This window comes from Mobula hypostoma, chromosome 2 (genome assembly GCF_963921235.1).
Source record: "Mobula hypostoma chromosome 2, sMobHyp1.1, whole genome shotgun sequence".
Taxonomy (NCBI): Eukaryota; Metazoa; Chordata; class Chondrichthyes; order Myliobatiformes; family Myliobatidae; genus Mobula; species Mobula hypostoma.
Window position 1 is genome coordinate 62479902 of NC_086098.1, and position 25797 is coordinate 62505698.

Below are 25797 nucleotides of genomic sequence, written 5' to 3' on the forward strand. Positions count from 1 at the left end.
TCGAGTTTGTCGGGAGTTACTGAGGCAGAATACCGTGTACTATTCAGGAACAAATCTGAACTAAGCTTCTGTTAAAGTTTAACATGAAATTGTTTAAAATTAGCTAATTATACAGCCGTACAAAGATGTCATTAGATGGAAATGAGGAAATCACACATGACTACAAAGCTAGGGCAATTTGTTGTAGTCCACGTGGATACCACTGTGTAGACAAAAGCAGAAAAAAGTTGTTCTTTTGAAGAGCTGGAAGGGCCTGCACCCTACGGTACTGTTAAAATAATAATGAAAGGTCAGACTGTATATTGTTATGTGTGGATTTAAATGTTCGGGTAGCTATGATGGTGAACATTTCATCTGTCAGCTACTTCATTTAATACAAATTATTTTGTATTATAGCCAAATATTGTAAATATGTAGTTGCAGCTATACATACATTTACTTATGAACTAATTTACCAAGAGACCAGGCAATTTAAGAGTACAAATGCAAATAGTATGAAGAGCCAAAATGCACCCACACTTGGCCTAGAAACATACACTTAGTGGACACTTCATTAGGTACGTCCTGGATTTAATAGACTGGCCACAAAGTGTATGTACGTGGTCTGTTGCTGAAGCCTGTCCACTTGAAGGTTCAATGTGTTGTGCTTCTAGAGATTCTCTTCTGCAAGCCACTGTTGTAGTGTGTGGTTATTTGAGTTACAGTCGCTTTCCTGTCAGTTTGAACCAGTCTGACAATTCTCCTCTGTACTCCCTCATTAATAAGGTGTTTTTGACCACAGAATTTTCTCCTTATTTAGGTAATAGTCTGCACTATTGTTCCTTGTACCAAAATGCATTGTCATACATTTCCCAACACTGTATTCCATCTGCCACTTTTTGGCCCATTCTTCCAATTTGTCTAAGTCCTGCTGCAATCGCATTTTTTCCTCATCACTTCCTATTGCTCCACCTATCTTCGTATCATCTGCAAACTTTGCCTCAAAGCCATCAATTGCACTATCTAAATCATTGACACACAATGTGAAAAGAAACGGTTCCAATACTGACCACCGAGGAATGCTACTAGTCACTGGCAGCCAACCAGAAAAGGCCCCCTTTATTCCCACTTGCGCCTTGTGAACTATTCCCAGAAATTTCAGCCATCTCTGTTCTGCCATCATGCCTGCCAGCATCCCCCTCCAAGCTCCTCTGTCGTATACCTCTGTAATTCCCTTTATTCCATTGCTATACTGATACATGTGATTTATACTTTTTCCTTTCAAATTGTAGTACAAGTTCAGTCATAATATGATCACTGCCTCCTAAGGGGTCCTTTAGAACCATAGAACACTACAGCACAGAAAACAGGCCATTTGGCCCTTCTAATCACAAGACAAAGGAGCAGAAGTAGGCCATTCAGCCCATCGAGTCTGCTCTGCCACTCCACCATGAGCTATTCTCCCATCTAGTTCCAATTTTCGGCTTTTTCCCCATATCCCTTGATACCCTGACTAATTAGATACCTATCAATCCCCTCCTTAAACACCCTCAATGATCGGGCCTCCTCAGCTGTATGTGGCAACGAATTCCATAAATCCATGACCCTCTGTCTAAAAAAATTTCTCCTCATCTCTGTTTTAAATGGTTACCCTCTAATTCTAAGACTGTGGTCTCTTGTCCTGGACTCGCCCACCAAGGGAAACAACCTTTCCACATCTACTCTGTCTAACCCTTTCAACATTCAAAATGTTTCTGTGAGATCCCCTCTCATTCTTCTATACTCTAATGAATACAGTCCAAGAGCCGACAAACGCTCCTCATATGTTAGCCCCTGCATTCCAGGAATCATCCTTGTAAATCTTCTCTGAACTCTCTCCAACATCAGAACATCCCTTCTAAGATAGGGGGCCCAAAACTGCACACAGTATTCCAAATGAGGTCTCACCAGTGCCCCATAGAGCCTCACCAACACCTTCTTACTCTTATACACTATTCCTCTTGAAATGAATGCCAACATAGCATTCGCTTTCCTTACTGCTGATCCAACCTGGTGGTTAACCTTTAGGGTATCCTGCACAAGGAACCCCAAGTCGCTTTGCACTTCCGATTTTTGAATTTTCTCCCCATCTAAATAATAATCTGCCCGATTATTTCTTCTTCCAAGATATACAACCATACATTTCTGAACATTAGATTAGGTTAGATTAGATTATAAGGACACTCAGTCCTCGTTTATTGTCATATAGTAATGCATGCATTAAGAAATGATACAATGTTCCTCCAGTATGATATCAGAGAAACACAAGACAGACCAAGACTAAAACTGACAAAAACCACATAATTATAACATATAGTTACAACAGTACAAAGCAATACCGTAATTTGATAAAGTGCAGACCATGGGCATGGTAAAAAAAAAAGTCTCAAAGTCCCGATAGCCTCATCATCTCACGCAGACGGTAGAAGGAAGAAAAACTCTCCCTGCCATGAACTTCCAGCACCGCAAACTTGCCGATGCAGCACCCTGGAAGCACCCGACCACAGCCGACTCTGAGTCCGTCCGAAAACTTCGAGCCTCCGACCAGCCCTCCGACACCGAGCACCATCTCTGCCGAATGCTTTGACCCTGGCTGCCAAGCAACAGGCAAAGCTGAGGATTCGGGGCCTTACCCTCCAGAGATTCTCGATTGCACAGTAGCAGCGGCAGCGAAACAGGCATTTCAAAAGTTTCACCAGATGTTCCTCTGTGCTTCTCACGTCCGTCTCCATCAAATCAGGATTGTGCACGGCATCCTACCTGACAGATAACTGATATTCATTCCGGAGTGGCCGCTGCGCGCTGTGTCGCACCGTCATCTTCTCTTCAACCTGTGAATACATTGTATCTCATCTGCCATTTTTTTGCGCACTCTGCTAAACTGACCAAGTCTCTCTGCAACCTTTCTGTTTCTTCAACACTTCCTGCTCCTCCACCTATCTTGGTGTCATCCGCAAACTTAGCCACAAGACCATTTAATCCATAATCTAAATCATCGATATACATTGTAAAAAGAAACGGCCTCAACACCGACCCCTGCGGAACACCACTAGTAACCGGCAACCAATCAGAATAGGATCCCTTTATTCCCACCCTTTGCTTTCTGCCTATTAGCCAATGCTCCACCCATTCCAATATCTTTCCCGTAATTCCATGGGCTCTCATCTTATTAAGCAGCCTCTTATGCAGCACCTTATCGAAGGCCTTTTGAAAATCCAAATACACAACATCCACAACCTCTCTTTTGTCAATCTTATTTGAGATTACCTCAAAAAATTCCAATAGGTTGCTGAGGCAAGATCTTCCCTTCATGAAACCATACTGGCTTGGGCCTATCTTGTCATGCACCTCAAGGTATTTCATAACCTCGTCTTTGAGGATCAACTCTAATAACTTTCCAACTACCGATGTAAGACTAATAGGTGTGTAATTTTCTTTTTGCTGCCTCCCTCCTTTCTTAAACAGCGGAACTACATTTGCGACCTTCCAGTCCTCTAGAACCATGCCGGTCTATTGATTCCTGGAAGGTCCTTTCCAATGCCTCCACAATCTCCAAAGCCACCTCCTTCAGAACCCATGGGTGCACCTCATCTGGTCCGGGAGACATCGATTCTTAGTGTAACAGCCTTTGTCCCAACTGACTCCCGTTGTCTAGGGTGAATAGCTGTCGACCCCGCCAAACAGTGCAAATGCTTTGGTGCGGATATGGTGTAAGGCGCCCAGTGATCAGCCACGACACAAATATCAAACAATATACCAAGTGCGAGTAAAGAATTATACTTTATAGCAAGATTTGGTGATGGGTTAGTAGCAACAACTAAAAGAAAAGGCGCCACCTAAGTAACTTATCAGTCTTGTGCACAGAATATTTTAATATGTTGGAGCTCACGCCTCCGATTCCATCCACAACGTCCTTCCGAGACTCCGGCCACTATCTGACCCCCCTACCTGCCGCCCTGGAACCACTGACCGTTCCCTACACGTCTGTTCTTCCTGCTTGCGCCCTCCAACTCAGCACACATATACAAGATAACATAACATGACTTCCATTGGCTAACAAGTGAATACAATTTCCATTATCGCTAAGTATAACCCAAACATTGCTGTTACAGAGAACCCCTTGCTCAGCAGTTAACATTACGAGAAGCCATTTTAGCATAACACTTCAGAGAAGCCATTTTGGTAATAAGCGATTAACAGTCCAGCTAATATTACTGAGAATCCTGCATTAGTCTACTTAGCTTCCCAAGCACTTCCGCTCCAGTAATCTTGACTGTACCTAATTCTATTCCCTGAGACCTCTGGCTATCAGTTATGTTGCTAATGTCTTCCACTGTGAAGACTGATGCAAAATACTCATTTAGTTCCTTTGTCATCTCTTTGTTACCCATTATAATTTCTCCAGCATCATTTTCAATTGGTCCTATATCTACCCGTGTCACTCTTTTACTCTTTGAATACTTAAAAAAAAGTCTCCTTTTTTATGTTAATTGCCAACTTCCTTTCATAATTCATCTTTTCTTTCCTGACTTAGTTTCCTTCTGTAAGTTTTTAAAAGTCATCCTGTCCTGTTTTCCCACTAATTTTTGCTTCCTTGTACACTAGTCCGCTAGTCCCATTGACCTGCACCCAGTCCATAACCCTGCAGACCTCTCCCATCCATGTATCTATCTAAATTATTCTTAAAACTTAAGAATGAGGCCGCATTTACCACATCAGATGGCAGCTCGTTCCACACTCTCACCACTCTCTGAGTGAAGAAGTTCCCCCTAAATCTTTCCCCTTTCACCCTAAACCCTCTCGTATTTATCTCTCTTAATCTAAGTGGAAAAGAGTCTACTTGCATTTACTCTGTCTATACCCCTCATAATTTTGTAAACCTCTATCAAATCTCCCCTCATTCTTCTACGCTCTAAGGAATAAAGTCCTAACCTGTTCAATCTTTCCCTGTAACTCAACTCCTGAAGACCCGGCAATATCGTAGTAAATCTTCTCTGTACTCTTTCAATCTTAAGGATATCCTTCCTATAGTTAGGTGACCAGAACTGCACACAATATTCCAAATTTGGCCTCACCAATGTCTTATACAACCTCACCACAACATCCCAACTCCTATACTCAATACTTTGATTTATGAATGCCAGGATGCCAAAAGCCTTCTTTACAACCGTCTACCTGTGACGCCACTCTCAGGGAATTATGTATCTGAACTCCCAGATCCCTTTGTTCCTCCGCACTCCTCAGTGCCCTACCATTTACTGTGTATATCTTACCTTGATTTGTCCTTCCAAAATGCAACGCCTCATACTTGTCTGCATTAAATTCCATCTGCCATTTCCTAGCCCATTTTTTCCCATTGGTCCAGATCCCTCTGCAAGCTTTGAAAGCCTTTCTCGCTGTCCACAATGCCTCCAATCTTAGTGTCATCAGCAAACTTGCTGATCCAATTTACCACATTATCGTCTAGATCATTGTTATAGACAACAAACAACAATGGTCCCAGCACAGATCCCTGAGACACACTACTAGTCACAGGCCTCCAGTCTGAGAAGCGATCATCCACTACCACTCTGTCTTCTCCCATACAGCCAATTTCAAATCCAGTTTACAACCTCTCCATGGGTACCTAGTGTCTGAACCTTCTGAACTAACCTCCCATGTGGGATCTTGTCAAGGGCCTTACTAAAGTCCATGCAGACAACATCCACAGCCTTTCCTTCATCTACTTTCTTGGTAACCTCCTCAAAAAAACTCTACAAGATTCGTTCAACACGATCTACCACGCACAAAGCTATGCTGACTATCCTTATACAGCCCTTGGCTGTCCAAATACTTGTATATCCGATCTCTCAGAACACCTTCCACTAATTTACCTACTACTGATGTCAGGCTCACTGACCTGTAATTATTTGGTTTACTTTTAGAGCCTTTTTTAAACAACAGAATAACCATGAGCCACCCTCCAGTCCTCCGGCACCACACATGTGGCTAAGGGCATTTTAAATATTTCTGCCAGGGCCCCTGCAATTTCTACACTAGTCTCTCTCAAGGTCCGAGGAAATATCATGTCATGCCTGGGGGATTTATCTACCTTTATTCACTGTACGGCAGCAAGCACCTCCTCCTCTTTGATCTCTATATGTTCCATGACACTACTGCTTGTTTCCCTTCCTTCCATATACACTATGCCAGTTTCCTGAGTAAATACTGATGCAAAAAAACTGTTTAAGATCTCCCCCATCTCCTGAGGCTCCAGACATAGATGACCACTCTGATCTACTAGGGGACCAATTTTGTCCCTTACTATCCTTTTACTCTTAATATACTTGTAGAAACCCTTCGGGTTTGCCTGCACATTATCTGCCAAAGCAACCTGATGTCTTCTTTTTGCTTTCCTGATTTCCTTCTTTAGTATGTTCTTACATTTTCTATACTCTTCAAGTACCTCATTTGTTCCTAGTTGCCTATACCTACTATACACCTCTCTCTTTTTCTTAACCAGATCGCCAATATCCCTTGAAAACCAAGGTTCCCTGTGCCTGTTAACTTTGTATTTAATCCTGGCAGGAATATGCAAACTCTGCACTCTCAAAATTTCACCTTTGAAGGCCTTCCACTTACTGAACACAGCCTTGCCAGAAAACAACTTATCCCAATCCACTCTTCCTAGATCCTTTCTCATTTCCACAAAATTGGCCCTTCTCCAATTTAAAACCTCAACTCGAGGACCAGACCTATCTTAATCCATGATTAATTTGAAACTAGTGACAGTGTGGCTGGGGTGAAAATAAATGATGTTGAAAGTTTAAGCAAATCCGCTGATAGAAAGGTTGTGAGTGGTGGTAAAAATCTTCTGAGGTGTATATATTTCAATGCTAGGAGTATTGCGGGGAAGGCGGATGAGTTGAGGGCGTGGATTGACATGTGGAATTACGATGTTGTAGCAATTAGTGAAACTCGGCTACAGGAGGGGTAGGACTGGCAGCTTAATATTCCAGGGTTCCGATGTTTCAGATGTGACTGAGGCAGAGGAATGAAAGGTGGGGGCGTAGCATTGCTTGTTAGGGAAAATATTAGCGCAGTGCTCAGGCAGGACGGATTAGAGGGCTTGTCTACTGAGTCCTTATGGGTGGAGCTGAGAAACAGGAAAGGTATGGCCACATTAGTGGGATTGTATTACAGACCACCCAATAGTCAACGAGACTTGGAAGAACAAATCTTCAGAGAGATAGCAGGCAACTGCAGGAAACATAAAGTTGTGGTGGTAGGGGATTTTAATTTTCCATACATTGATTGGGACTCCCATACTGTTAGGGGTCTAGATGGTTTAGAGTTTGTAAAATGTGTTCAGGAAAGTTTTCTAAATCAATATATAGAGGGACCAACTAGAGGGGATGCAATATTGGATCTCCTGTTAGGAAACGAATTAGGGCAAGTGACAGAAGTCTGTGTAGGGGAGCACTTTGGTTCCAGTGATCATAACACCATTAGTTTCAATTTGATCATGGACAAGGATAGATCTGGTCCTAGGGTTGAGGTTCTGAACTGGAAGAAGGTCAAATTTGAAGAAATGAGAAAGGATCTAAAAAGCGTGGATTGGGACAGGTTGTTCTCTGGCAAAGATGTGATTGGTAGGTGGGAAGCCTTCAAAGGGGAAATTTTGAGAGTGCAGAGTTTGTATGTTCCTGTCAGGATTAAAGGCAAATTGAATAGGAATAAGGAACCTTGCTTCTCAAGGGATATTGCAACTCTGATAAAGAAGAAGAGGGAGTTGTATGAAATGTATAGGAAACAGGGGGTAAATCAGATGCTTGAGGAGTATCAGAAGTGCAAGAAAATACTTAATCAGGAGGGCTAAAAGAAGACATGAGGTTGCCTTGGCAGTCAAAGTGAAGGATAATCCAAAGAGCTTTTACAAGTATATTAAGAGCAAAAGGATTGTAAGGGATAAAATTGGTCCTCTTGAAGATCAGAGTGGTCGGCTTTGTGCGGAACCAAAGGAAATGGGGGAGATCTTAAATAGGTTTTTTGCGTCTGTATTTACTAAGGAAGCTGGCATGAAATCTATGGAATTGAGGGAATCAAGTAGTGAGACCATGGAAACTGTACAGATTGAAAAGGAGGAGGTGCTTGCTGTCTTGAGGAAAATTAAAGTGGATAAATCCCCGGGACCTGACAGAGTGTTCCCTCGGACCTTGAAGGAGACTAGTGTTAAAATTGCGGGGGCCCTGGCAGAAATATTTAAAATGTCGCTGTCTACGGGTGAAGTGCCGGAGGATTGGAGAGTGGCTCATGTTGTTCCGTTGTTTAAAGAAGGATCGAAAAGTAATCCGGGAAATTATAGGCCGGTGAGTTTAACGTCAGTAGTAGGTAAGTTATTGGAGGGAGTACTAAGAGACAGAATCTACAAGCATTTGGATAGACAGGGGCTTATTAGGGAGAGTCAACATGGCTTTGTGCGTGGTAGGTCATGTTTGACCAATCTGTTGGAGTTTTTCGAGGAGGTTACCAGGAAACTGGATGAAGGGAGAGCAGTGGATATTGTCTATGTGGACTTCAGTAAGGCCTTTGACAAGGTCCCGCATGGGAGGTTAGTTAGGAAAATTCATTTGCTAGGTATACATGGAGAGGTGGTAAATTGGATTAGACATTGGCTCGATGGAAGAAGCCAGAGAGTGGTGGTAGAGAATTGCTTCTCTGAGTGGAGGCCTGTGACTAGTGGTGTGACACAGGGATCAGTGCTGGGTCCATTGTTATTTGTCATCTATATCAATGATCTGGATGATAATGTGGTAAATTGGATCAGCAAGTTTGCTGATGATACAAAGATTGGAGGTGTAGTAGACAGTGAGGAAGGTTTTCAGAGCCTGCAGAGGGACTTGGACCAGCTGGAAAAATGGGCTGAAAAATGGCAGATGGAGTTTAATACTGACAAGTGTGAGGTATTGCACGTTGGAAGGACAAACCAAGGTAGAACATACAGGGTTAATGGTAAGGCACTGAGGAGTGCAGTGGAACAGAGGGATCTGGGAATACAGATACAAAATTCCCTAAAAGTGTCGTCACAGGTAGATAGGGTCGTAAAGAGAGATTTTGGTACATTGGCCTTTATTAATCAAAGTATTGAGTATAAGAGCTGGAATGTTATGATGAGGTTGTATAAGGCATTGGTGAGGCCGAATCTGGAGTATTGTGTTCAGTTTTGGTCACCAAATTACAGGAAGGATATAAATAAGGTTGAAAGAGTGCAGAGAAGGTTTACAAGGATGTTGCCGGGACTTGAGAAACTCAGTTACAGAGAAAGGTTGAATAGGTTAGGACTTTATTGCCTGGAGCGTAGAAGAATGAGGGGAGATTTGATAGAGGTATATAAAATTATGATGGGTATAGATAGAGTGAATGCAAGCAGGCTTTTTCCCCTGAGGCAAGGGGAGAAAAAAACCAGAGGACATGGGTTAAGGGTGAGGGGGGAAAAGTTTAAAGGGAACATTAGGGGGGGCTTCTTCACACAGAGAGTGGTGGGAGTATGGAATGAGCTGCCAGACGAGGTGGTAAATGCGGGTTCTTTTTTAACATTTAAGAATAAATTGGACAGATACATGGATGGGAGGTGTATGGAGGGATATGGTCCGTGTGCAGGTCAGGTCAGTGGGACTAGGCAGAAAATGGTTCGGCACAGCCAAGAAGGGCCAAAGGGCCTGTTTCTGTGCTGTAGTTTCTATGGTTTCTATGGACATTATGGTCACTGGACCCAAAATGTTCGCCTACACATACTTCTGTCACCTGACCTCTCTGGTTCCCTAATAGGAGATCAAGTATAGCATCCTCTCTCGTTGGTACCTCTATATATTGAGTTAGAAAACTTTCCTGAACACATTTGACAAACTCCAAGCCATCCAGCCCTTTCACAGTGTGGGAGTCCCTGTCAATATGTGGAAAGTTAAAAATCCCCTACGATTACAACTTTCTGTTTCTTACATCGGTCTGCTATCTCTCTACAGATTTGCTCCTCCAATTCTGACTATTGGGCGGTCTATAATACAACCCTATTAGTGTGGTCACACCTTTCCCGTTCCTCAGCACCACCCATATGGCCTCTGTAGACGACCCTCCGGGCTGTCCTGTCTACGCACAGCTGTGATATTTTCCCTGACTAGTAATGCCACTCCTCCCCCGCTATATACCCGATGTTACCTCTTTCTAAAGATGTACTTCCATCTCTTACCAATAGAGCCACACCACCATCTATGCCCTCCTGTCTGTCCTTTCAATATAAAGTATATCCTTTGATGTTAAACTGCCAACTATGACCTTCTTTCAGTTACAACTCAGTGATGCCCACGTCATACTGACCAATCTAACTGCACCTTGAGTTCGTCCACCTTATTCTGAGTGCTACATGTATTTAAATACAGCACCTTCAGTGCTGCGTTCTTTGCCCTTAAGAATTTTGCCTCTGTAATACAATTTAACTCCTTGCTGTCTGCATTTGTACCCAATCATTGGCTTGTCCTTCCTTACATTCATATCGCATATTACATCACCTACTTGTAAACCTGGTAAACGTTTATTCCTCAGCTTATTCACCCTATCTAAATGTGTACCACCCTTCAAATATTTGAACGTAGGGTATCGGGGATTTGGTGATGTATAATGTAGTTGGATGTGATAAAGGAAAGAGTTGTAGGTATTGTACTGTGTTTGCCCTGTGTAAGTTTAATGCAATCTTGATACATGAAACTGGAAACTGCCAGGCTATAAAGTTAAGCAGTACTACTCACATTTCCTTCCATTTTAAGGATGGAAGATTGTAAGGTTGTTGTAAGTCCATTTAGTAAAGTTGTAGTTCTAGGCTAATATTGACACCCTCTAGTAAATACTTGAATAGCTTTGGTGAGGTTTAATTGTCTAATGAAACTATTTTTAACAATTTACTGCAGAATGCTGAGATGTTTAGCAGCCTAGAATCTGCCTCAGTTCGCATAGTGAAGCCTCCTCTTCAGTCCACAAGCCGCTATCAACAACCAGCACCACCAGCATCAACACCAATGACATTGACCATTCCAACAATCATAGTGCCAACAAAATCAGATCACCAGCGGATGGACACGATACAGGAAGATCCCAGTGTTGATTCTTTAATTGGAGAGGGAGGAATAGGCGATGACCCTTTTCCAAATAGTAACCAGGCAGCAAAATCCTTTGAAGATTTAACTGCGCACTCTGCCAACAGGAGTGACAAGGCATCTCTGTTTAAATTGCAGCGTCAGACCAGAGTTGACAGTAAGGAAACAGAATGCTAATGTTGCTTGAACGTTTAGTAATTTTTTTTATAAAACACTGAATTATTTATCATGTGGTTTTTTTTTTAAGACTTTGTTATAAATCGATCTATGTACAAATTGATGTGGTTATTCCCAGTATATGCAGCATTTTTTAAAAAGCTGGTTACGTGTTTCTGACCTTCAACTCTAATTACTTTTTAAGTACAAAAATGATTTCATATACATAGCCTCTTTATTTAACAACAGAAGTAATTTGGCTGGATCATAACTGTAAAAAAAAATCCAAAAATATGTTCTTTCTGGTCTATCTGCTTAGTACAACACAAACATGAATCTAACTATTCATTTTGAGGCATACTTTCTCTTGGGTAAAGAACAGCTATGGTCAGTTACATTTTTGCTGTTTGAAAGCACTGATAAGCAAAATGTTGCCTTGTATTTATAACTATTCATTCGGTATCAGTACTTGCAAGCAGTGTGAGCAGTTTACTGCTGCAATTTTGGTAACTAAAGACTTGAAATTTTGTAAATATTAAAATTTGGAACTAGAGTGATTGCAGTGTACTTTATTAAATGTTTGTTTAGATGAATAACTTCAAATATTTGAAGTTTTCAATTTATCTTGTGGTGGAGAATCACTTGGGTTTTCTTGAAAAAATGCCAGCAGGTTTGCAGGAAATGTCTGTAATATCAGTAAGCTTGGAACTCTTGTGCAGGTAAGGACATGCAAAATTCCACAAAATGTTGATTACCAATGCTAATCACCCTGTTATGTGCCCTGTAGTTATGCAACTTACTTTCTTACTTGCTCATCTTTTACCACTTATGGTCAGAGGAAATATGGGTGACGACCAGAGCATCTGGCAGACACCCATAACAGAGTACAGTCGAGTTGGAGCTGTGCCACCTTGAATGGCCACTAGCCATAAGGAGTTTGTACATTCTCCGCGTGTTTCCTCCCACTAACTGAAAGACATACCGGTTGGTAGGTTAGTTGGTCATAGTAAGTTGTCCAATGATTATGCCTGGGTTAAATAGGGGGATTGTTGGAGTGTGGTTAAGGCATCGGTCTAGTGATCTGAAGGTCGCTAGTTCGAGCCTCCGCTGAAGCAGCATGTTGTGTCCTTGAGCAAGGCACTTAACCACACACTGCTCTGCGACGACACCGGTGCCAAGCTGTATCGGCCCTAGTGCCCTTCCCTTGGACAACACTGGAGGCGTGGAGAGGGGAGACTTGCAGCATAGGCAAATGTCAGTCTTCCATACAACCTTGCCCAGGCCTGCGCCCTGGAAACCTTCCAAGGCGCAAAGACATGGTCTCACAAGACTAACAGATGCCTAAAAAATTGGGGGATTGCTGCGTGGCATGGCTCGAAAGGCATGTAATGCGCTGTATTTCAATAAATAAACTAGTAGGCAGTTTCTGCACAGTTCTGGTTGCTTTCCTAATGCAGACAGGGTAAAAATGATTATGTGCAATGTATGTCATTAAGGAAATTGCCACTGGAAGGATTGCTGTTGATAAATGCATGCCTACTAGGTAAGAAAGCAGCAAGCTACTCCCAGGAAATTCTGGGCCACTGATTAAAAATAGCAATCTGTGTCAACCATTCTTTCCATTTTTAAGTGTAATGCATTTACATGACGTGTGGTATTTTGCTGAATTGTAGGCCTCTAATCTTATTAAACCCTCTGGTTATAGACTCATAGAAAAGTACAGCACAGAACACGGCCCTTTGGCCCATCTAGTCCACGCTGAACCATTTAAACTGCCTACTCCCATCGACCTGCACCAGGACCATAGCCCTCCATACCCCTACCATCATGTACCTTTTCAAACTTCTCTTAAGTGTTGAAATTGAGCCTGTATGCATCACTGCCATTTTTCAGCTGGTCCAGTCCTGCTGCAAGCCATTATAGCCTTCCTTGCTGTCCACTACCTTTTTCCAATCTTGGTGTCATCTGCAAATTTGCTGGTGCAGTTAACCAGATTGTTGATGTACAGTTGGAAGAAAAAGTTTGTGAACCCTTTGCAATTACCTGGTTTTCTGGTCATAAAATGTGGTCTGATCTTCATCTGAGGCACAATAATAGCCAAACGCAATCTGCCAAAACTATTAACACACAAACAATTGTACTACTTGTCAAAACTGAGCACACCATTTAAACAATCACAACTCTAGTTTCCAAAAAGTATGTGAGTAATGCCTTCTCCAAAACCTATTTGTTAGGTGTTCCAATCAATGAGATAAAATTGGGTTGTCGAGGTGCCCTGCCCTATAAAAAAGACAAAGTCAGGTTACTGTACTCTTCTCAAGAAAGATCTGTTTAGGTGCACCATGCCTCGATCAAAACAACTTTCAGAGGGCCTTAGAAGAAGAATTGTAAAATGCATGAAGCTAGAAAAGGCTACAAAAACATTTCTAAAGACCTGAATATTCATCAGTCCACAGTCAGAGAAATTGTCCACAAATGGAGGAATCCCAGTATTGTTGCTACTCTCCCTCAGAGTGGACATCCTGTAAAGAAGCTAAAGGGAAAAAAGAACCCAAGGGTAACACAAATCTCTCGAATTTGCTAAAATCTATCATGTGTCCACTATAAGAAAAACAGTGAACAAGAATGGTGTTCATAGAAGGCCATCGCAGAGGAAATCACTGCTCTCCAAAACAAAAACATTGCGGCATGTCTCAAGACTACTTGGATGTTCCACAATACTTCTGGGACAATGTTCTGTGGACAGATGAAACAAAAGTTGAACTTTCTGGCAGAAATGCATACTGCTATCTTTAGAGGGAAAAAAGGGCACTGCACATCAACACCAAAACGTCATCCCAAGTGTGAAGGATGGTAGAGATTTGGGGCTGCTTTGCTGCCTCAGGGTTTGGACAGCTTGCAATCGTTGAGGGAACAATGAATTCAAAACTGTATCAAGACATTTTACAGGAAAATGTCAGGGTTGCAGTCCATCACCTGAAGCTTAATAGTAGTTGGATGATGCAACAAGACAATGATCTGAAACAAGAGTAAATCAACAATAGAATGGTTTAAAAATAAGAAAACTTGTGATTTGGAACAGCCAAGTCAGAGTCCAGATCTTAGCCCAATTAAGATGCTGCAGCATGACATGAAGAGGGCTGTTCATGCAAAGTATCCCAGAAATATTATTGAACTGAAACAGTTTTATATGGAGGAATGGTCTAAAATACTTCCTTGCCATTGTACAAGTCTGATCAGCAGCTAGAGGAAACATTTGGTGGAGGTTATTGCTGCTAAAGGAGGTCTTACCAGTTATTAAATACAAGGGTTCACATATTTTTTTCCAGCCTGGACTGTGAATGATTAAACGATGTGTTTAACAGACATTGAAAGTACAATTGTTTGTGTCTGTTATTGTGACTTAGATGAAGATCAGACCACATTTAATGAATAATTAATGCAGAAACCAGGTAATTGCAAAGGGTTTACAAACTTTTTCTTGAAATTGTAGATGAAAATCAGCAACTGACCCAGCACCAATTCCTGTGGCACTCCACTAATCACAGGCCTCCAGTCAGAGAGGCAACCCTCTCCCATAAAGCCAATGTTTAATCCAATTTACTACCTCATCTCGAATGCCAAGCAACTGAACCTTCTTAACTAACCTTCCATGCGGGACCTTGTCTAATATAACCATATAATAATTACAGCACGGAAACAGGCCGTCTCGGCCCTTCTAGTCCGTGCCGAACGCTTACTCTCACCTAGTCCTATCTACCTGCACTCAGCCCATAACCCTCCATTCCTTTCCTGTCCATATACCTATCCAATTTTTTTTTTAATGACAAAATCGAACCTGCCTCTACCACTTCTATTGGAAGCTCGTTCCACAGCTACCACTCTCTGAGTAAAGAAGTTCCCCCTCGTGTTACCCCTAAACTTTTGCCCCTTAACTCTCAACTCATGCCCTCTTGTTTGAATCTCCCCTACTCTCAATGGAAAAAGCCTATCTATCCCCCTTATAATTTTAAATATCTCTATCAAGTCCCCCCTTCAACCTTCTACTCTCCAGAGAATAAAGACCCAACTTGTTCAACTTTTCTCTGTAACTTAGGTGCTGAAACCCAGGTAACATTCTAGTAAATCTCCTCTGTACTCTCTCTATTTTGTTGACATCTTTCTTATAATTCGGTGACCAGAACTGTACACAATGCTCCACATTTGGCCTCGCCAGTGCCTTGTACAATTTTAACATTACATCCCAAATCCTATACTCAATGCTCTGATTTATAAAGGCCAGCATACCAAAAGCTTTCTTCACCACCCTATCCACATGAGATTCCACCTTCAGAGAACTATGCACCATTATTCCTAGATCACTCTGTTCTACTGCATTCCTCAATGCCCTCAATGCCTTACAACAGTCCATGTAGACAACATCCACTGCCTTGCCTTCAACAATTTTCTTGGTAACTTCCTTGAAAAACTCTATAAGACTGGTTAGACACGACCTACCATGCACGAAGCCATGCTGACTATCCTTAATCAGCCTATGTCTATCTAAATACTTGTATGTCCAGTCCCTCAGAATACCTTTCATTAACTTTCCCACTACTGATGTCAGACTTACCGGATCAGTGCAAGACTGATCTTGTAAGTGACATGAGCTGAGACTGATAAACTTTCGTTGATTGTGAAATATTGGGTCAGTAACATGGACAGTGTACCAAGGGTCCAAATGTGTTCATTCTGGACATATCTTGATAGTAATCCTCAAAGCACAACTGACGTTGAGAGATTTGTTTTCAAAAGGACAGCTGATCTTGTTCTTTTACAGGGTGCTAATACTGTAGTTCTCTCTGTTCATCATTGGCTTGAGATTCAACCTCTTCTTTTAGTTACATCTCAGTAGTCAACCCACCACTCTAAAATGTGTTGAAATGGGATGACTGAATAATAGTTTGGTATCAAAAGTGTACAAACTTGAATGGAAATATGAACAATAAAACCAAGGAAAAGCTCGCAGCAGCAATTTTTTCCCCCATTTTGCTGAAAGTTCAAAACAGTGCAGGCAGCTAAGAGGCACACCAGGCTGTTTTGTTCTCAATTAACTAGTATCAGTTTATTTTGATGATTTTGCAGGTTTTAATGTATTACTAACATTTCTTGTCCCCTTTTTCAATATTAGCAGAAGTACTTTAGATGAATGCTTTATTTTTAAAACTTGCATTCTTTTAATCTTGATCAGAAAAATAACAACCTGCTAGTGAACCAATGAACCCTACCTGGTTCACTTGTCCTTTTACTGGGTTTGGTTGGAATAGAGACAAAGACAGAGACAGATGTCCTCAAAACACAGCTGTGTTAATTGATCCTCTTCAGTGAGGATGCCTGATATATTTCCTGTACTGGGCTCTATTAGTAAAATCAACGGCCAAAGGATAGTCAAACAAAACGAAACCGGTGCTGCTGCTTGGGTCTTTTGATGTTATACAGTTTTGGGTTTTCACCAGAGTAGTCCATGAGTATTTGTTGTAAGTTATAGCATATAAAAATGTTAGATATAGGAGGTAGAATTCATTTGGCTTGGATCTCTAAAACATGCACCAATTGTCTAAATGATAGTTTTCTCTGTGTATATTATTTTCCCAATGCATACTGTAGTTCAATAGAATAATAATCCTAAGAATGACATTGTGTGGCCTTGTAGTAATAGCTCAGGCAATGTTAATAAAATCAGGTCTATTTCCTATTGGCTAACCTCTCATTGGATTAATGCAAAAGAATATGTGGAAACCTTGCAGTGTTAAATTATAGCAATAGACTTGCTTGGCAGTTCAGGTGATCTATATCCCTCCAGTTTGGGAAGATCATCGGCAGATTTTCTGTTCTCTTTTCCAGCATAGGCCACAAATGAGTTTCAAGAAATCTGCTTCCTTTTTCTGATAAATGTAATCCATCCAAAAGATAGGAGGAAAAGTCCTGTAATATAATTTTTTGAAAAAGAATCTTAAGTTAGCATATCAGCACCCAACTAAATTGAATACAAAAGATTTATTCACAGACAGGGTGGTCATGACAATCATTGCATCTGTTGACAAAAATGAAATGTTGGTGATATAACACTAGCAGCACTGTGAATGCAAATTGCTCAAGTAGAGAGCTATATGCACCCTTCACCTTTTTATTAGATTTTAAATACAATAGTTATCTTATTTGAGCTCACTATAATGATTAAAACCTGTGTTCTGTGATTAGTCAACTTTTTTGTATTATTTAAGTGGCAGTGTTAGTACATACACCATCAGAAACTGCAATACAGTCAGAATTTTATACAAAGTAAAATTTCAACCATTTAATGAGTATATATTGTTGCTGGCTGGTGATCCAGCGAGGTAGGTTCAAAAAAGTTTAGCAAGTGCAGTAAATAAGAATTGTATGCATAAAATCAACCTCAGTCATTGTAGTGTGGTCAACAAGCATGATTGCAAGCATCTCCACTGACACGGGCTATAATGGTGTTACCACATACACCTTCCTTTAAAAAATACAAAGAATCATTTATGGGGAAACTATAGGAAAAGTGGCCTCATTTTATATGCCCTTCTCCCCCACCCCCCCAAATTCCACCACCATTTCCAAATCATACCTTCCAAAAAACGTATTTAAGGAATTAACTGCTAACCTATTTAATGGACAGTTCATCTAACATAAATCCCCTCTTTATGAAGGTTGATTATTTTATCTTATTAATAATATAGTTGGGAAATGGAAAATGGTTTTATTAATAGAGAGGTGGCACGGTAGCACTCCGTTGCTTTTTGTAAGAACGTTGGTACATTCTCCCAATGATCACCCAGCACCTCTGAGTGCTCCGGTTTCCTGCCACAGTCCAAAGACATACGAGTTAGTAGTTTAATTGGTCACATGGGCATCAGTGTAATTGAGCCGGAAAGATTTGTTACTGTGCTGCATCTCAAATTATTTTAAAAAAAGGATGCAAAGGAAGTCATCATCTTGGAGTTTCTTTTCCTGAGAGAATGAATGCATGACACCCTTTAAATTCTGATTCTGAATGGAAATGACCATAATGAATGTTAAGCATGAAGGATATCTTTGACCATGTATTAAAACCAAACGGTGTTAGATTCCTGTTCCTTCAGATTACAGATAACTTTTCTTTTCTTACCCCAATTTGCATCAAAGTCCAGAGATCAAGCACACCAGTTCCACATTCTGTTGCTACTTTGACACAAGCCTGAGCGTACTCCTTGGTTACTGAATTATATCTGTCCAATTTATTACCTGGTAAATACAGTAAGTAACAACTTAAGGAAAAAAAATGCAAAAAAAGTGATGGCCATTGAATTAAAATATGTATAAATTACTATCCTGGTCCCCTCAACAAAGTTTGTTGCAAACAGATTTGAATGTCAACTGTTCATGAATATTTTCAAGTCTTTTAGCCAACTGAAGTTACTACTTAGTGAATTAACAGCTGTCATTCAGTAGTGTAAGAGATGGTGACAGCAGGGCTTCAGTATATCATGAGAATAGCAGGCAGCAAAGATATCTGGTGGCACTAACCTGCTCTGCTCTAGCTCTAATGGGCATGCACATGTGTTGGGCTTTGCAATAATTAGGGACATTTAGAATGGAATAATTTTCTAACTACACGAACATCTGTGTAAATCAATTTTGTTCAGACACTCATTGCTGTTTAAGTTTTTCAGAAGATGTTTCTCCATGAATGTTGGAAAATTCCTGTATAGTTAGAAGGGGAAAATTAATATCTCTACTCAGCCGTAAGTAACAATGCCCATTTTCCAACTCACTTTTCCTAGTTGATTGTACAAATGATTTGTAAACACTTCTGCAAATAGGACTTGAACTCACAACTTTGAATCAGGCTATCCCCTCAATAGCACTGATTTCCTAATTCACCCACAGATGCATATGATATGTCTTCACTATGTTGCCCTGAAGACTATAGGGAGTTTCAAGATTATGTAGAACTTTTAATGAAATACGTAACTTCCACTAGCAGGAGGGCTAGCAATCAGATATAAAATATCTAGCAACTATACAAACGTAAATACTTCAGCACTGCAAATTGTTATAATCTGGAATGCAAACTTTAGAAGGATGAATGTAGTAACTTTTAAAGGAGAGCCTATCACTGAGAACTGCAGAACAATGAGATGAAAGAAAAACAAAATTCCAGCTTGTGGAACCATCTGGACAATACTTGCAAAGGATCTAGTACAGCCAATACAGTGGAATGCTCTGCCAGACAGCTGTGGAGGTCAAGACCATAGGTCGAGAGTTACTCTCTGCCTAAAAAATTCCTCCTTACCCTTGTTCTAAAGGGCTGCCCTTCAATTTTGAGGATATTCCCTCTAGTTCTGGACACCCTCAGCATAGGAGACATCCTCTCCACATCCACTTTATCTAGTCCTTTTAACCATCAGTAGGTTTCATTGAGATACCTTGCATTCTTCTAAATTTCAGTGAGTACAGGTTCAAAGTTGCCAAATGCTGCTCGTATGTTAACCCTTTCATTCCCAGAATCATCCTCGTGAACCTCCTCTGGCCTCTCTCCAATGACAACACATCCTTTCTGAGATATTGAGCCCAAAACTGTTGACAAAACTCCAAATGTGGCCTGACTAGTGTCTTATAAAGCCACAGTATTATCTCCTTGTTTTTATAAACTATTGCCCTTGAAATAAATGCCAACATTGCATTTGCTGCCTTTACCACAAATTCAACCTGTAAATTAACCTTCGGGGAGCCTTGCATGAGGACTCTTTGCACCGCTGATGTTTGAATTTTCTTGCCATTTAGATAATAGTCTGCACTTTTGTACCTTTTACCAAAACGCATTATTATACATTTCCAAAAACAGTATACCATCTGCCACTTTTTTGCCCATTCTTCCCATTTGTCTAAGTTCTTCTGCAATCGCATTGCTTCCTCAGCACCACCTATTCCTCCACCTATCTTTGTATCATCTGCAAACTTTGCCACAAAGCCATCAATTCTATTATCTAAGTCACTGACAAATAACGTGAAAAGTAGCAATCCCAATATTGACCCCTGAGGAACACCGCTAGTCACTAGCAGCCAACCAGAAAAGACCCCCTTTATTCTCACTTGCTGCCTCCTGCCATTCCTTTATCCATGCTGGTAACTTCCCTGTAGTGCAGTCTCATGTGTGGCACCTTATCAAGTGCCTTCTGAAAATCCAAGTAAATTACATCCATTGCCTCTCCTTTGTTCACCCTGCTTGTTACTTCCTCGAAGAATTCTAACAGATTTGTCAGGCAAGATTTCTCTCTACAGAAACCACGCTGACTTTGACTTATTACATCATTAGTCTCCAAGTACCTTTAAACCTCATCCTTAATAATAGACTCCATCACTTTCCCAAACACTACCGTTAGGTAACTGGCCTATAATTTCTTTGCCTTCCTCCCTTCTTAAAGAGTGGAGTGACATTTGCAATCTTCCAGTCTTCTGGGACCATGCCAGAATCAGTGATTCTTGGAAGATCATGACCAATGCATCCATTATCTCTTCAGCAACTTCTCTCAGGACTCTGGGATGTAGTCCATGTGACTTACCCACCTTAAGACCTTTGAGTATGCCAAGCACTTCTTCCTCTGTAATAGCAATGGCATTCACTCCTGTTCCCTGACACTGCTTGTGTCTTCCACAGTGAAGACAGATGCAAAGTACTTATTAAATTCATCTGCCATTTTTTTATCCCCCATTGTTACCTCACCAGCATCTTTTTCCAGTGGTCCAATATCAACTCTCACCTCGCTTTTGCTCTTTATATAACTGAAAAAAACTAGTATCCTGCATTATATCATTGCCTAGATTCTTTTTCCTTCTTATGGCTTTTTTCATTTCCTTTTGTTGGATTTTAAAAACTTATCAATCATCCAACTTCCCACTCACTTTTGCTACCTTAGGTGCCCTTTGCTTGCCTTTTATGCAGCCCTTGTCAGCCACGGTTGCCTAGCCCTGCCATTTGAGAATTTCTTCTTCTGTGGGACATAACTGTCCTGCGCCCTGTGAACTATTCCCAGAAACTTTAGCCACCTCTGCTCTGCCATCATTCCCGCCAGTATCCCCCTCCAAGCTCTTCTCTCATGCCTCTGTAATTGCCTTTATTCCATTGTGATATTGATACATCTGACTTGTGCTTCTCCAGCACAAACTGCAGTATGAATTCTATATTATGGTCACCGCTTCCTAAGGGTTCCTTTACACTAAGCTCCCTTATAAAATCTGGATTATTACACAACACCCAATCTAAGATGGCCTTTCCCCAAGTAGACTCAAGCACAAGCTGCTCCAAAAAGCCATCTCGTAGGCTTTCAACAAATTCCCTCTCTTGTGATCTGACACCAACCTGATTTTTCCAACCCCCTTGCATTACAATTGTGACATTACCCTTATTACCTGCTCTTCCTAGATCCCTTTGCAATCTCAACCCCACATCTTGGCTACTATTTTGAGGCCTATATATGATTCCCGTAATGTTTTTTTTTAACCTTGCAGTTTCTTAACTCCACCCACAAAGATTGGACATTCTCTGACCCACCAGATTACCTCTGTAATCACCAGATGTAATTCCATCTCTTACCAACAGAGCCACACCACCACCTATGTCTTCCTGTCTGTCCTTTCGATACAAGGTATATCCTTTGAAATTAAGCTCCGAACTATGAACTTTCAGCCATGATTCATTGATGCACACAAAGTCATACCAACTAACCTCTAATTGAGCCACGAGTTCATCTACCTTCTTCCAAACACTACGTACATTTAAATATAACACCTTCAATCCTGCATTCTTTGCCCTTTTGAATTTTGGCTCTGTGGTATAATTTAACTCTTTGCACTGTCTGCATTTGTATCCGATCATTGGCTTGTCCTTCCTTACATTCATACTACGTCCATCATCTAGTTGGCTGGTTGGTATGGAGCAGTTGGGCTGAATGGCCGGTTTCCGTGCTGTGTCTCTAATCCAAATGATAAAGGACAAAGTTCTTAGACAGCTAAAATAGGGGTGACAGTTAATTGATATATCTAAGATAAGATTTGGGGACTGGGATGGAAGTAAATAAGGGAAGCAACTATCAGGTAATTTCAGAAGTGATATTGAAAAAGACCTTCTCAATGTCAACCTGGAAGGAATTGATATTGGAATGGGTGGTGAGATTGAGAGTGGGCGAGAAGGGTATATGCAGAAAAGAATAATCTCTGAATTCAGACAACAGATCAATGTCACAAGGCGGCCAGATGGCAGAAAGCAGAGTCTGCAGAAGGGACCTGGACAGATTGGGAGAATGGGCAAAGAGGTGGCAGATGGAATATAGTGTAGGGAACTGTATGGGTCATGCACTTTGATAGAAGGAATAAAGGAATAGACTATTTTCTATTCAAAAGTCAGAGGTGCAAAGGGATTTGGGAATCCTTGTGCAAGATTCCCTAAAAGTTAACTTGCAGGTTGAGTCAGTGGTAAGGAAGGCAAATGCAATGTTAGCATTTATTTCAAGAGGACTAGAATATAAGAGCAAGGATGTAATGCTGAGGCTTTGTAAGGCAATGGTCAGACTGCACTTGGAGTATTGTAAGCAGCTTTGGGCCCCTTATCTAAGAAAAGATGTACTGAAATTGGAGAGGGTCCAGTGGAGGTTCACGAGAATGATTCTGGGAATGAAAGGATTAACATATGTGGAGTGTTTGATGGCTCTGTGCCTGTACTCACTGGACCTTGGAAGCTGGGGGGGTGGGGGGCGGGGGGGGCAGGATTTCATTGTTTCATCAAATATTGAAAAGCCTTTGTTGAGTAGGATGTGGAGAGGATAGCATAGCCTCATAATAGAGGGCTGTCCAGTTACAACAGAGATGAGAAAGAATTTCTTTAGCTAGAGGATGGTGAATCTGAAATTCATGGCCACAGATGGCTGTGGTGACCAAGTCATTTCCTTCTTCACCTTTCCTGCCTATCACCTCCCTGCTTCCCCTCCCCCACCCCTTTATCTTACCCCTTACTGGTTTTTCACCTGGAACCTACCAGCTTTCTCCTTCCCACCCTCCCCCCACCTTCTTTATAGGGCCTCTGCCCCTTCCCTCTTCAATCCTGACGAAGGGTTCCGGCCCGAAATGTTGACTGATCGTTTCCACGGATGCTGCCTGACCTGCTGAGTTACTCCAGCGTGTTGTGAGTGTTGCTTTGACCCCAGCATCTGCAGAGTATTTTGTGTTTACAAGTCATTTAGCATATTTAAAGCAGAGGTTGATAGGTTCTTGGTTAGTTAGGGAGTCAAACGTTTTGGGAAGAAGGCAGGAGAATAGGGTCGAGAGGGATAATAAATCAGCCACGATGGAATGGTGGAGCAGACTCAATGGGCCAAGAGACTTAATTCTATTTAATTTCCCAGGTGCTCTGGTGAGATTCCCTCGTCTCGGGATCAGCTGCCCACAACTTTTGCTGTCAGTCCAATAACCTAAACACTGTGCTACTGTATTCCTTACTAGACGGAGGAAAAATCTTACATAATATCCTAAATAGAACCCAAAGTAATAATTGCATGGTGGGAGTCTGCTGCAGGAGATTAAATCCACATCTGCCTACCTCACTGTTCAGTAACAAAAAGATTCAAATCAAATCATTAGGCTGTAACTGACTCACAACTTATTAACTTGATTTGTTTTACTTAGATTCTGTGTACGAATGTGTCAGTGTTACCCTTGGCAATGCATGCCTTTTCCCAGGCTGACTCATCCAGTGGAGGTGGGGCTACCAGGATCACCTTTTCTTCACAAATACCTATAGATTTCAGGTACTGGATTAAGTGTCTCAGGTTTTCGGCATATTCAGTCAGAGGAATGTGCTGCACCGGGTTGACATCTGGTCACAAATCAAAAGAATAAGTAATAAATTGGTGTGATCGTGAAGAAACAACACAAACTATTTAACAAAACACTCCACTGTCTGCCTCCAAACATTTGTAGCAAACAATCTGGAAAAACTCAGTTTTCGAAGCAGTAGCCCAGGGAAGAGAGGGGGAGGTGGTGATAAAGAATTGCAGATGTTTTTGGTTGAAACTCAGTTAGCAGGGCTTTGAATGGAGAGACAAGATGGGCAGCATACAAAGAACAGGCAGAGGTGATTTTGGTCGACTGAAGAGGGTGAAAGATGTTGGGCAGCTTACATTAGGTGGGGGGGATGGATTTGGGAGAAGATAATGGGAATGATAGATGGAGGCAGGCAAAGAGGGAGAAAGAGTATGACAGGCAGGTGGAGTGAGACGAGAGGAGAGGAGGGTGAAGGTTGTAGACAACTGCCGGGGGGAAGTAAGCAAGAACACCCATGCTGGAATCTGATAGGTAAAGGAGGTGAATTGCAGAATCATTTGAACCAGAACAAGTTTGGGTTGGGAGCAGGGGAGCCTGTGAGTGGGTGAGTGGAACTAGGAGGAGGAGGAAGACCAAGATGAATGATGGTATGGTGTTTGATAAGGGCACAAAAATGGGAGGACTGGAAGAGGATCACAAAGGGAGGGGAGGGGGAAGAACTCATTTGAGGGACTGTTACCCAATACATAAAAATTCAATGTTCATACAGGATTTTGATCCACAATGTCAATGATAACTTTCTCTTCAGATCAAGAAGACAGCGGTAAGAGGCTAAGGATTTCCAGCGAGAAGAGATTTTATTTCTCGAAGTAGGAGAGAGGCCAGACTGCGCAGGCGCGTGACATCAGCCAGTTGAGCGCGAACAGTTTAAAAAGAAAACCGCCATATCTAGCAGGCAGCGTCGGAGCGGGCTGCGGAGTGAGAGGGTGCAGAGTGAAAGGGCTTTGGCTCAACGAGCTTCGGCGGAGACGGGAAGAGGCTTCCTGCGACCGTTGAGTCTCATAGTAACGGAGTAAGTTACAGTTTTTTGGTATTAGTACAAACAGTAGCATTAGAGGTATGCATCTAGGATTAGTGTTGTGCTTGGAGTGCCAGATGTGGGGACCCTGGGAGACTCCCAGCCTCCCCAAGGATTACATCTGCACCAGGTGCACTGAGATGAGTTAAGGAGCTGGAGATGGAAATTGATGACCTTCGGCTAATTAGGGAAAGTGAGGAGGTGATAGATACTACCTATAGAGAGGTAGTGGATAGCACCCCTGTGACAGTCCCCCTCAGAAATCGATATATCGTTTTGGATACTATTGAAGAGGCAGACCTGACAGAGGAGGACCACAGTGAACGAGACTCTGGCATTCTGCCCAGTGCTGAAATCAAGAGAGCAAGAAGAAATGCGGTAGTTATAGGGGATTCCATCGTAAGGGGGACAGACAAGAGATTCTGCGAGCCGGACAAGGATACCCGAATGGTCTGTTGCCTCCCTGGTGCCAAGGTATGGGATGTCTCAGATCAAGTCCAGAGTATTCTGAGGAGAGAGGGCGAGCAGCCGGAAGTCTTGGTACATGTTGGTACCAAT

The 25797-nt window shown here is 41.7% G+C and overlaps 2 protein-coding genes across 10 annotated transcripts in view; one reads left to right on the forward strand and one right to left on the reverse strand.

Annotated features, from left to right (window-relative positions):
- Positions 1-11853, forward strand: part of adam17b (ADAM metallopeptidase domain 17b) — a 91637-nt gene extending 79784 nt beyond the window's left edge. For both annotated transcript variants that reach the window (XM_063037856.1, XM_063037866.1), the window contains exon 19: positions 10959-11853. In XM_063037856.1, coding sequence (XP_062893926.1) covers positions 10959-11321 — 363 coding nt within the window. In that variant the 3' untranslated portion in view covers positions 11322-11853. The remainder of the gene's footprint in view (positions 1-10958) is intronic.
- The window catches only part of iah1 (isoamyl acetate hydrolyzing esterase 1 (putative)), a 60176-nt gene that overhangs the window by 5294 nt on the left and 29085 nt on the right, over positions 1-25797 (reverse strand). For 6 of the 8 annotated variants that reach the window (XM_063037880.1, XM_063037922.1, XM_063037916.1 and 3 more), the window contains 3 exons: positions 24052-24213; positions 18472-18587; positions 11979-17264 (listed from right to left, as the gene is read on the reverse strand). In XM_063037880.1, the coding sequence (XP_062893950.1) occupies positions 17094-17264; positions 18472-18587; positions 24052-24213 (449 nt within the window). In that variant the 3' untranslated portion in view covers positions 11979-17093. Of the gene's footprint in view, positions 1-11978; positions 17265-18471; positions 18588-24051; positions 24214-25797 lie in introns of those variants that run through there. The other 2 variants (XR_010016577.1, XR_010016576.1) reach the window with 1 other exon arrangement.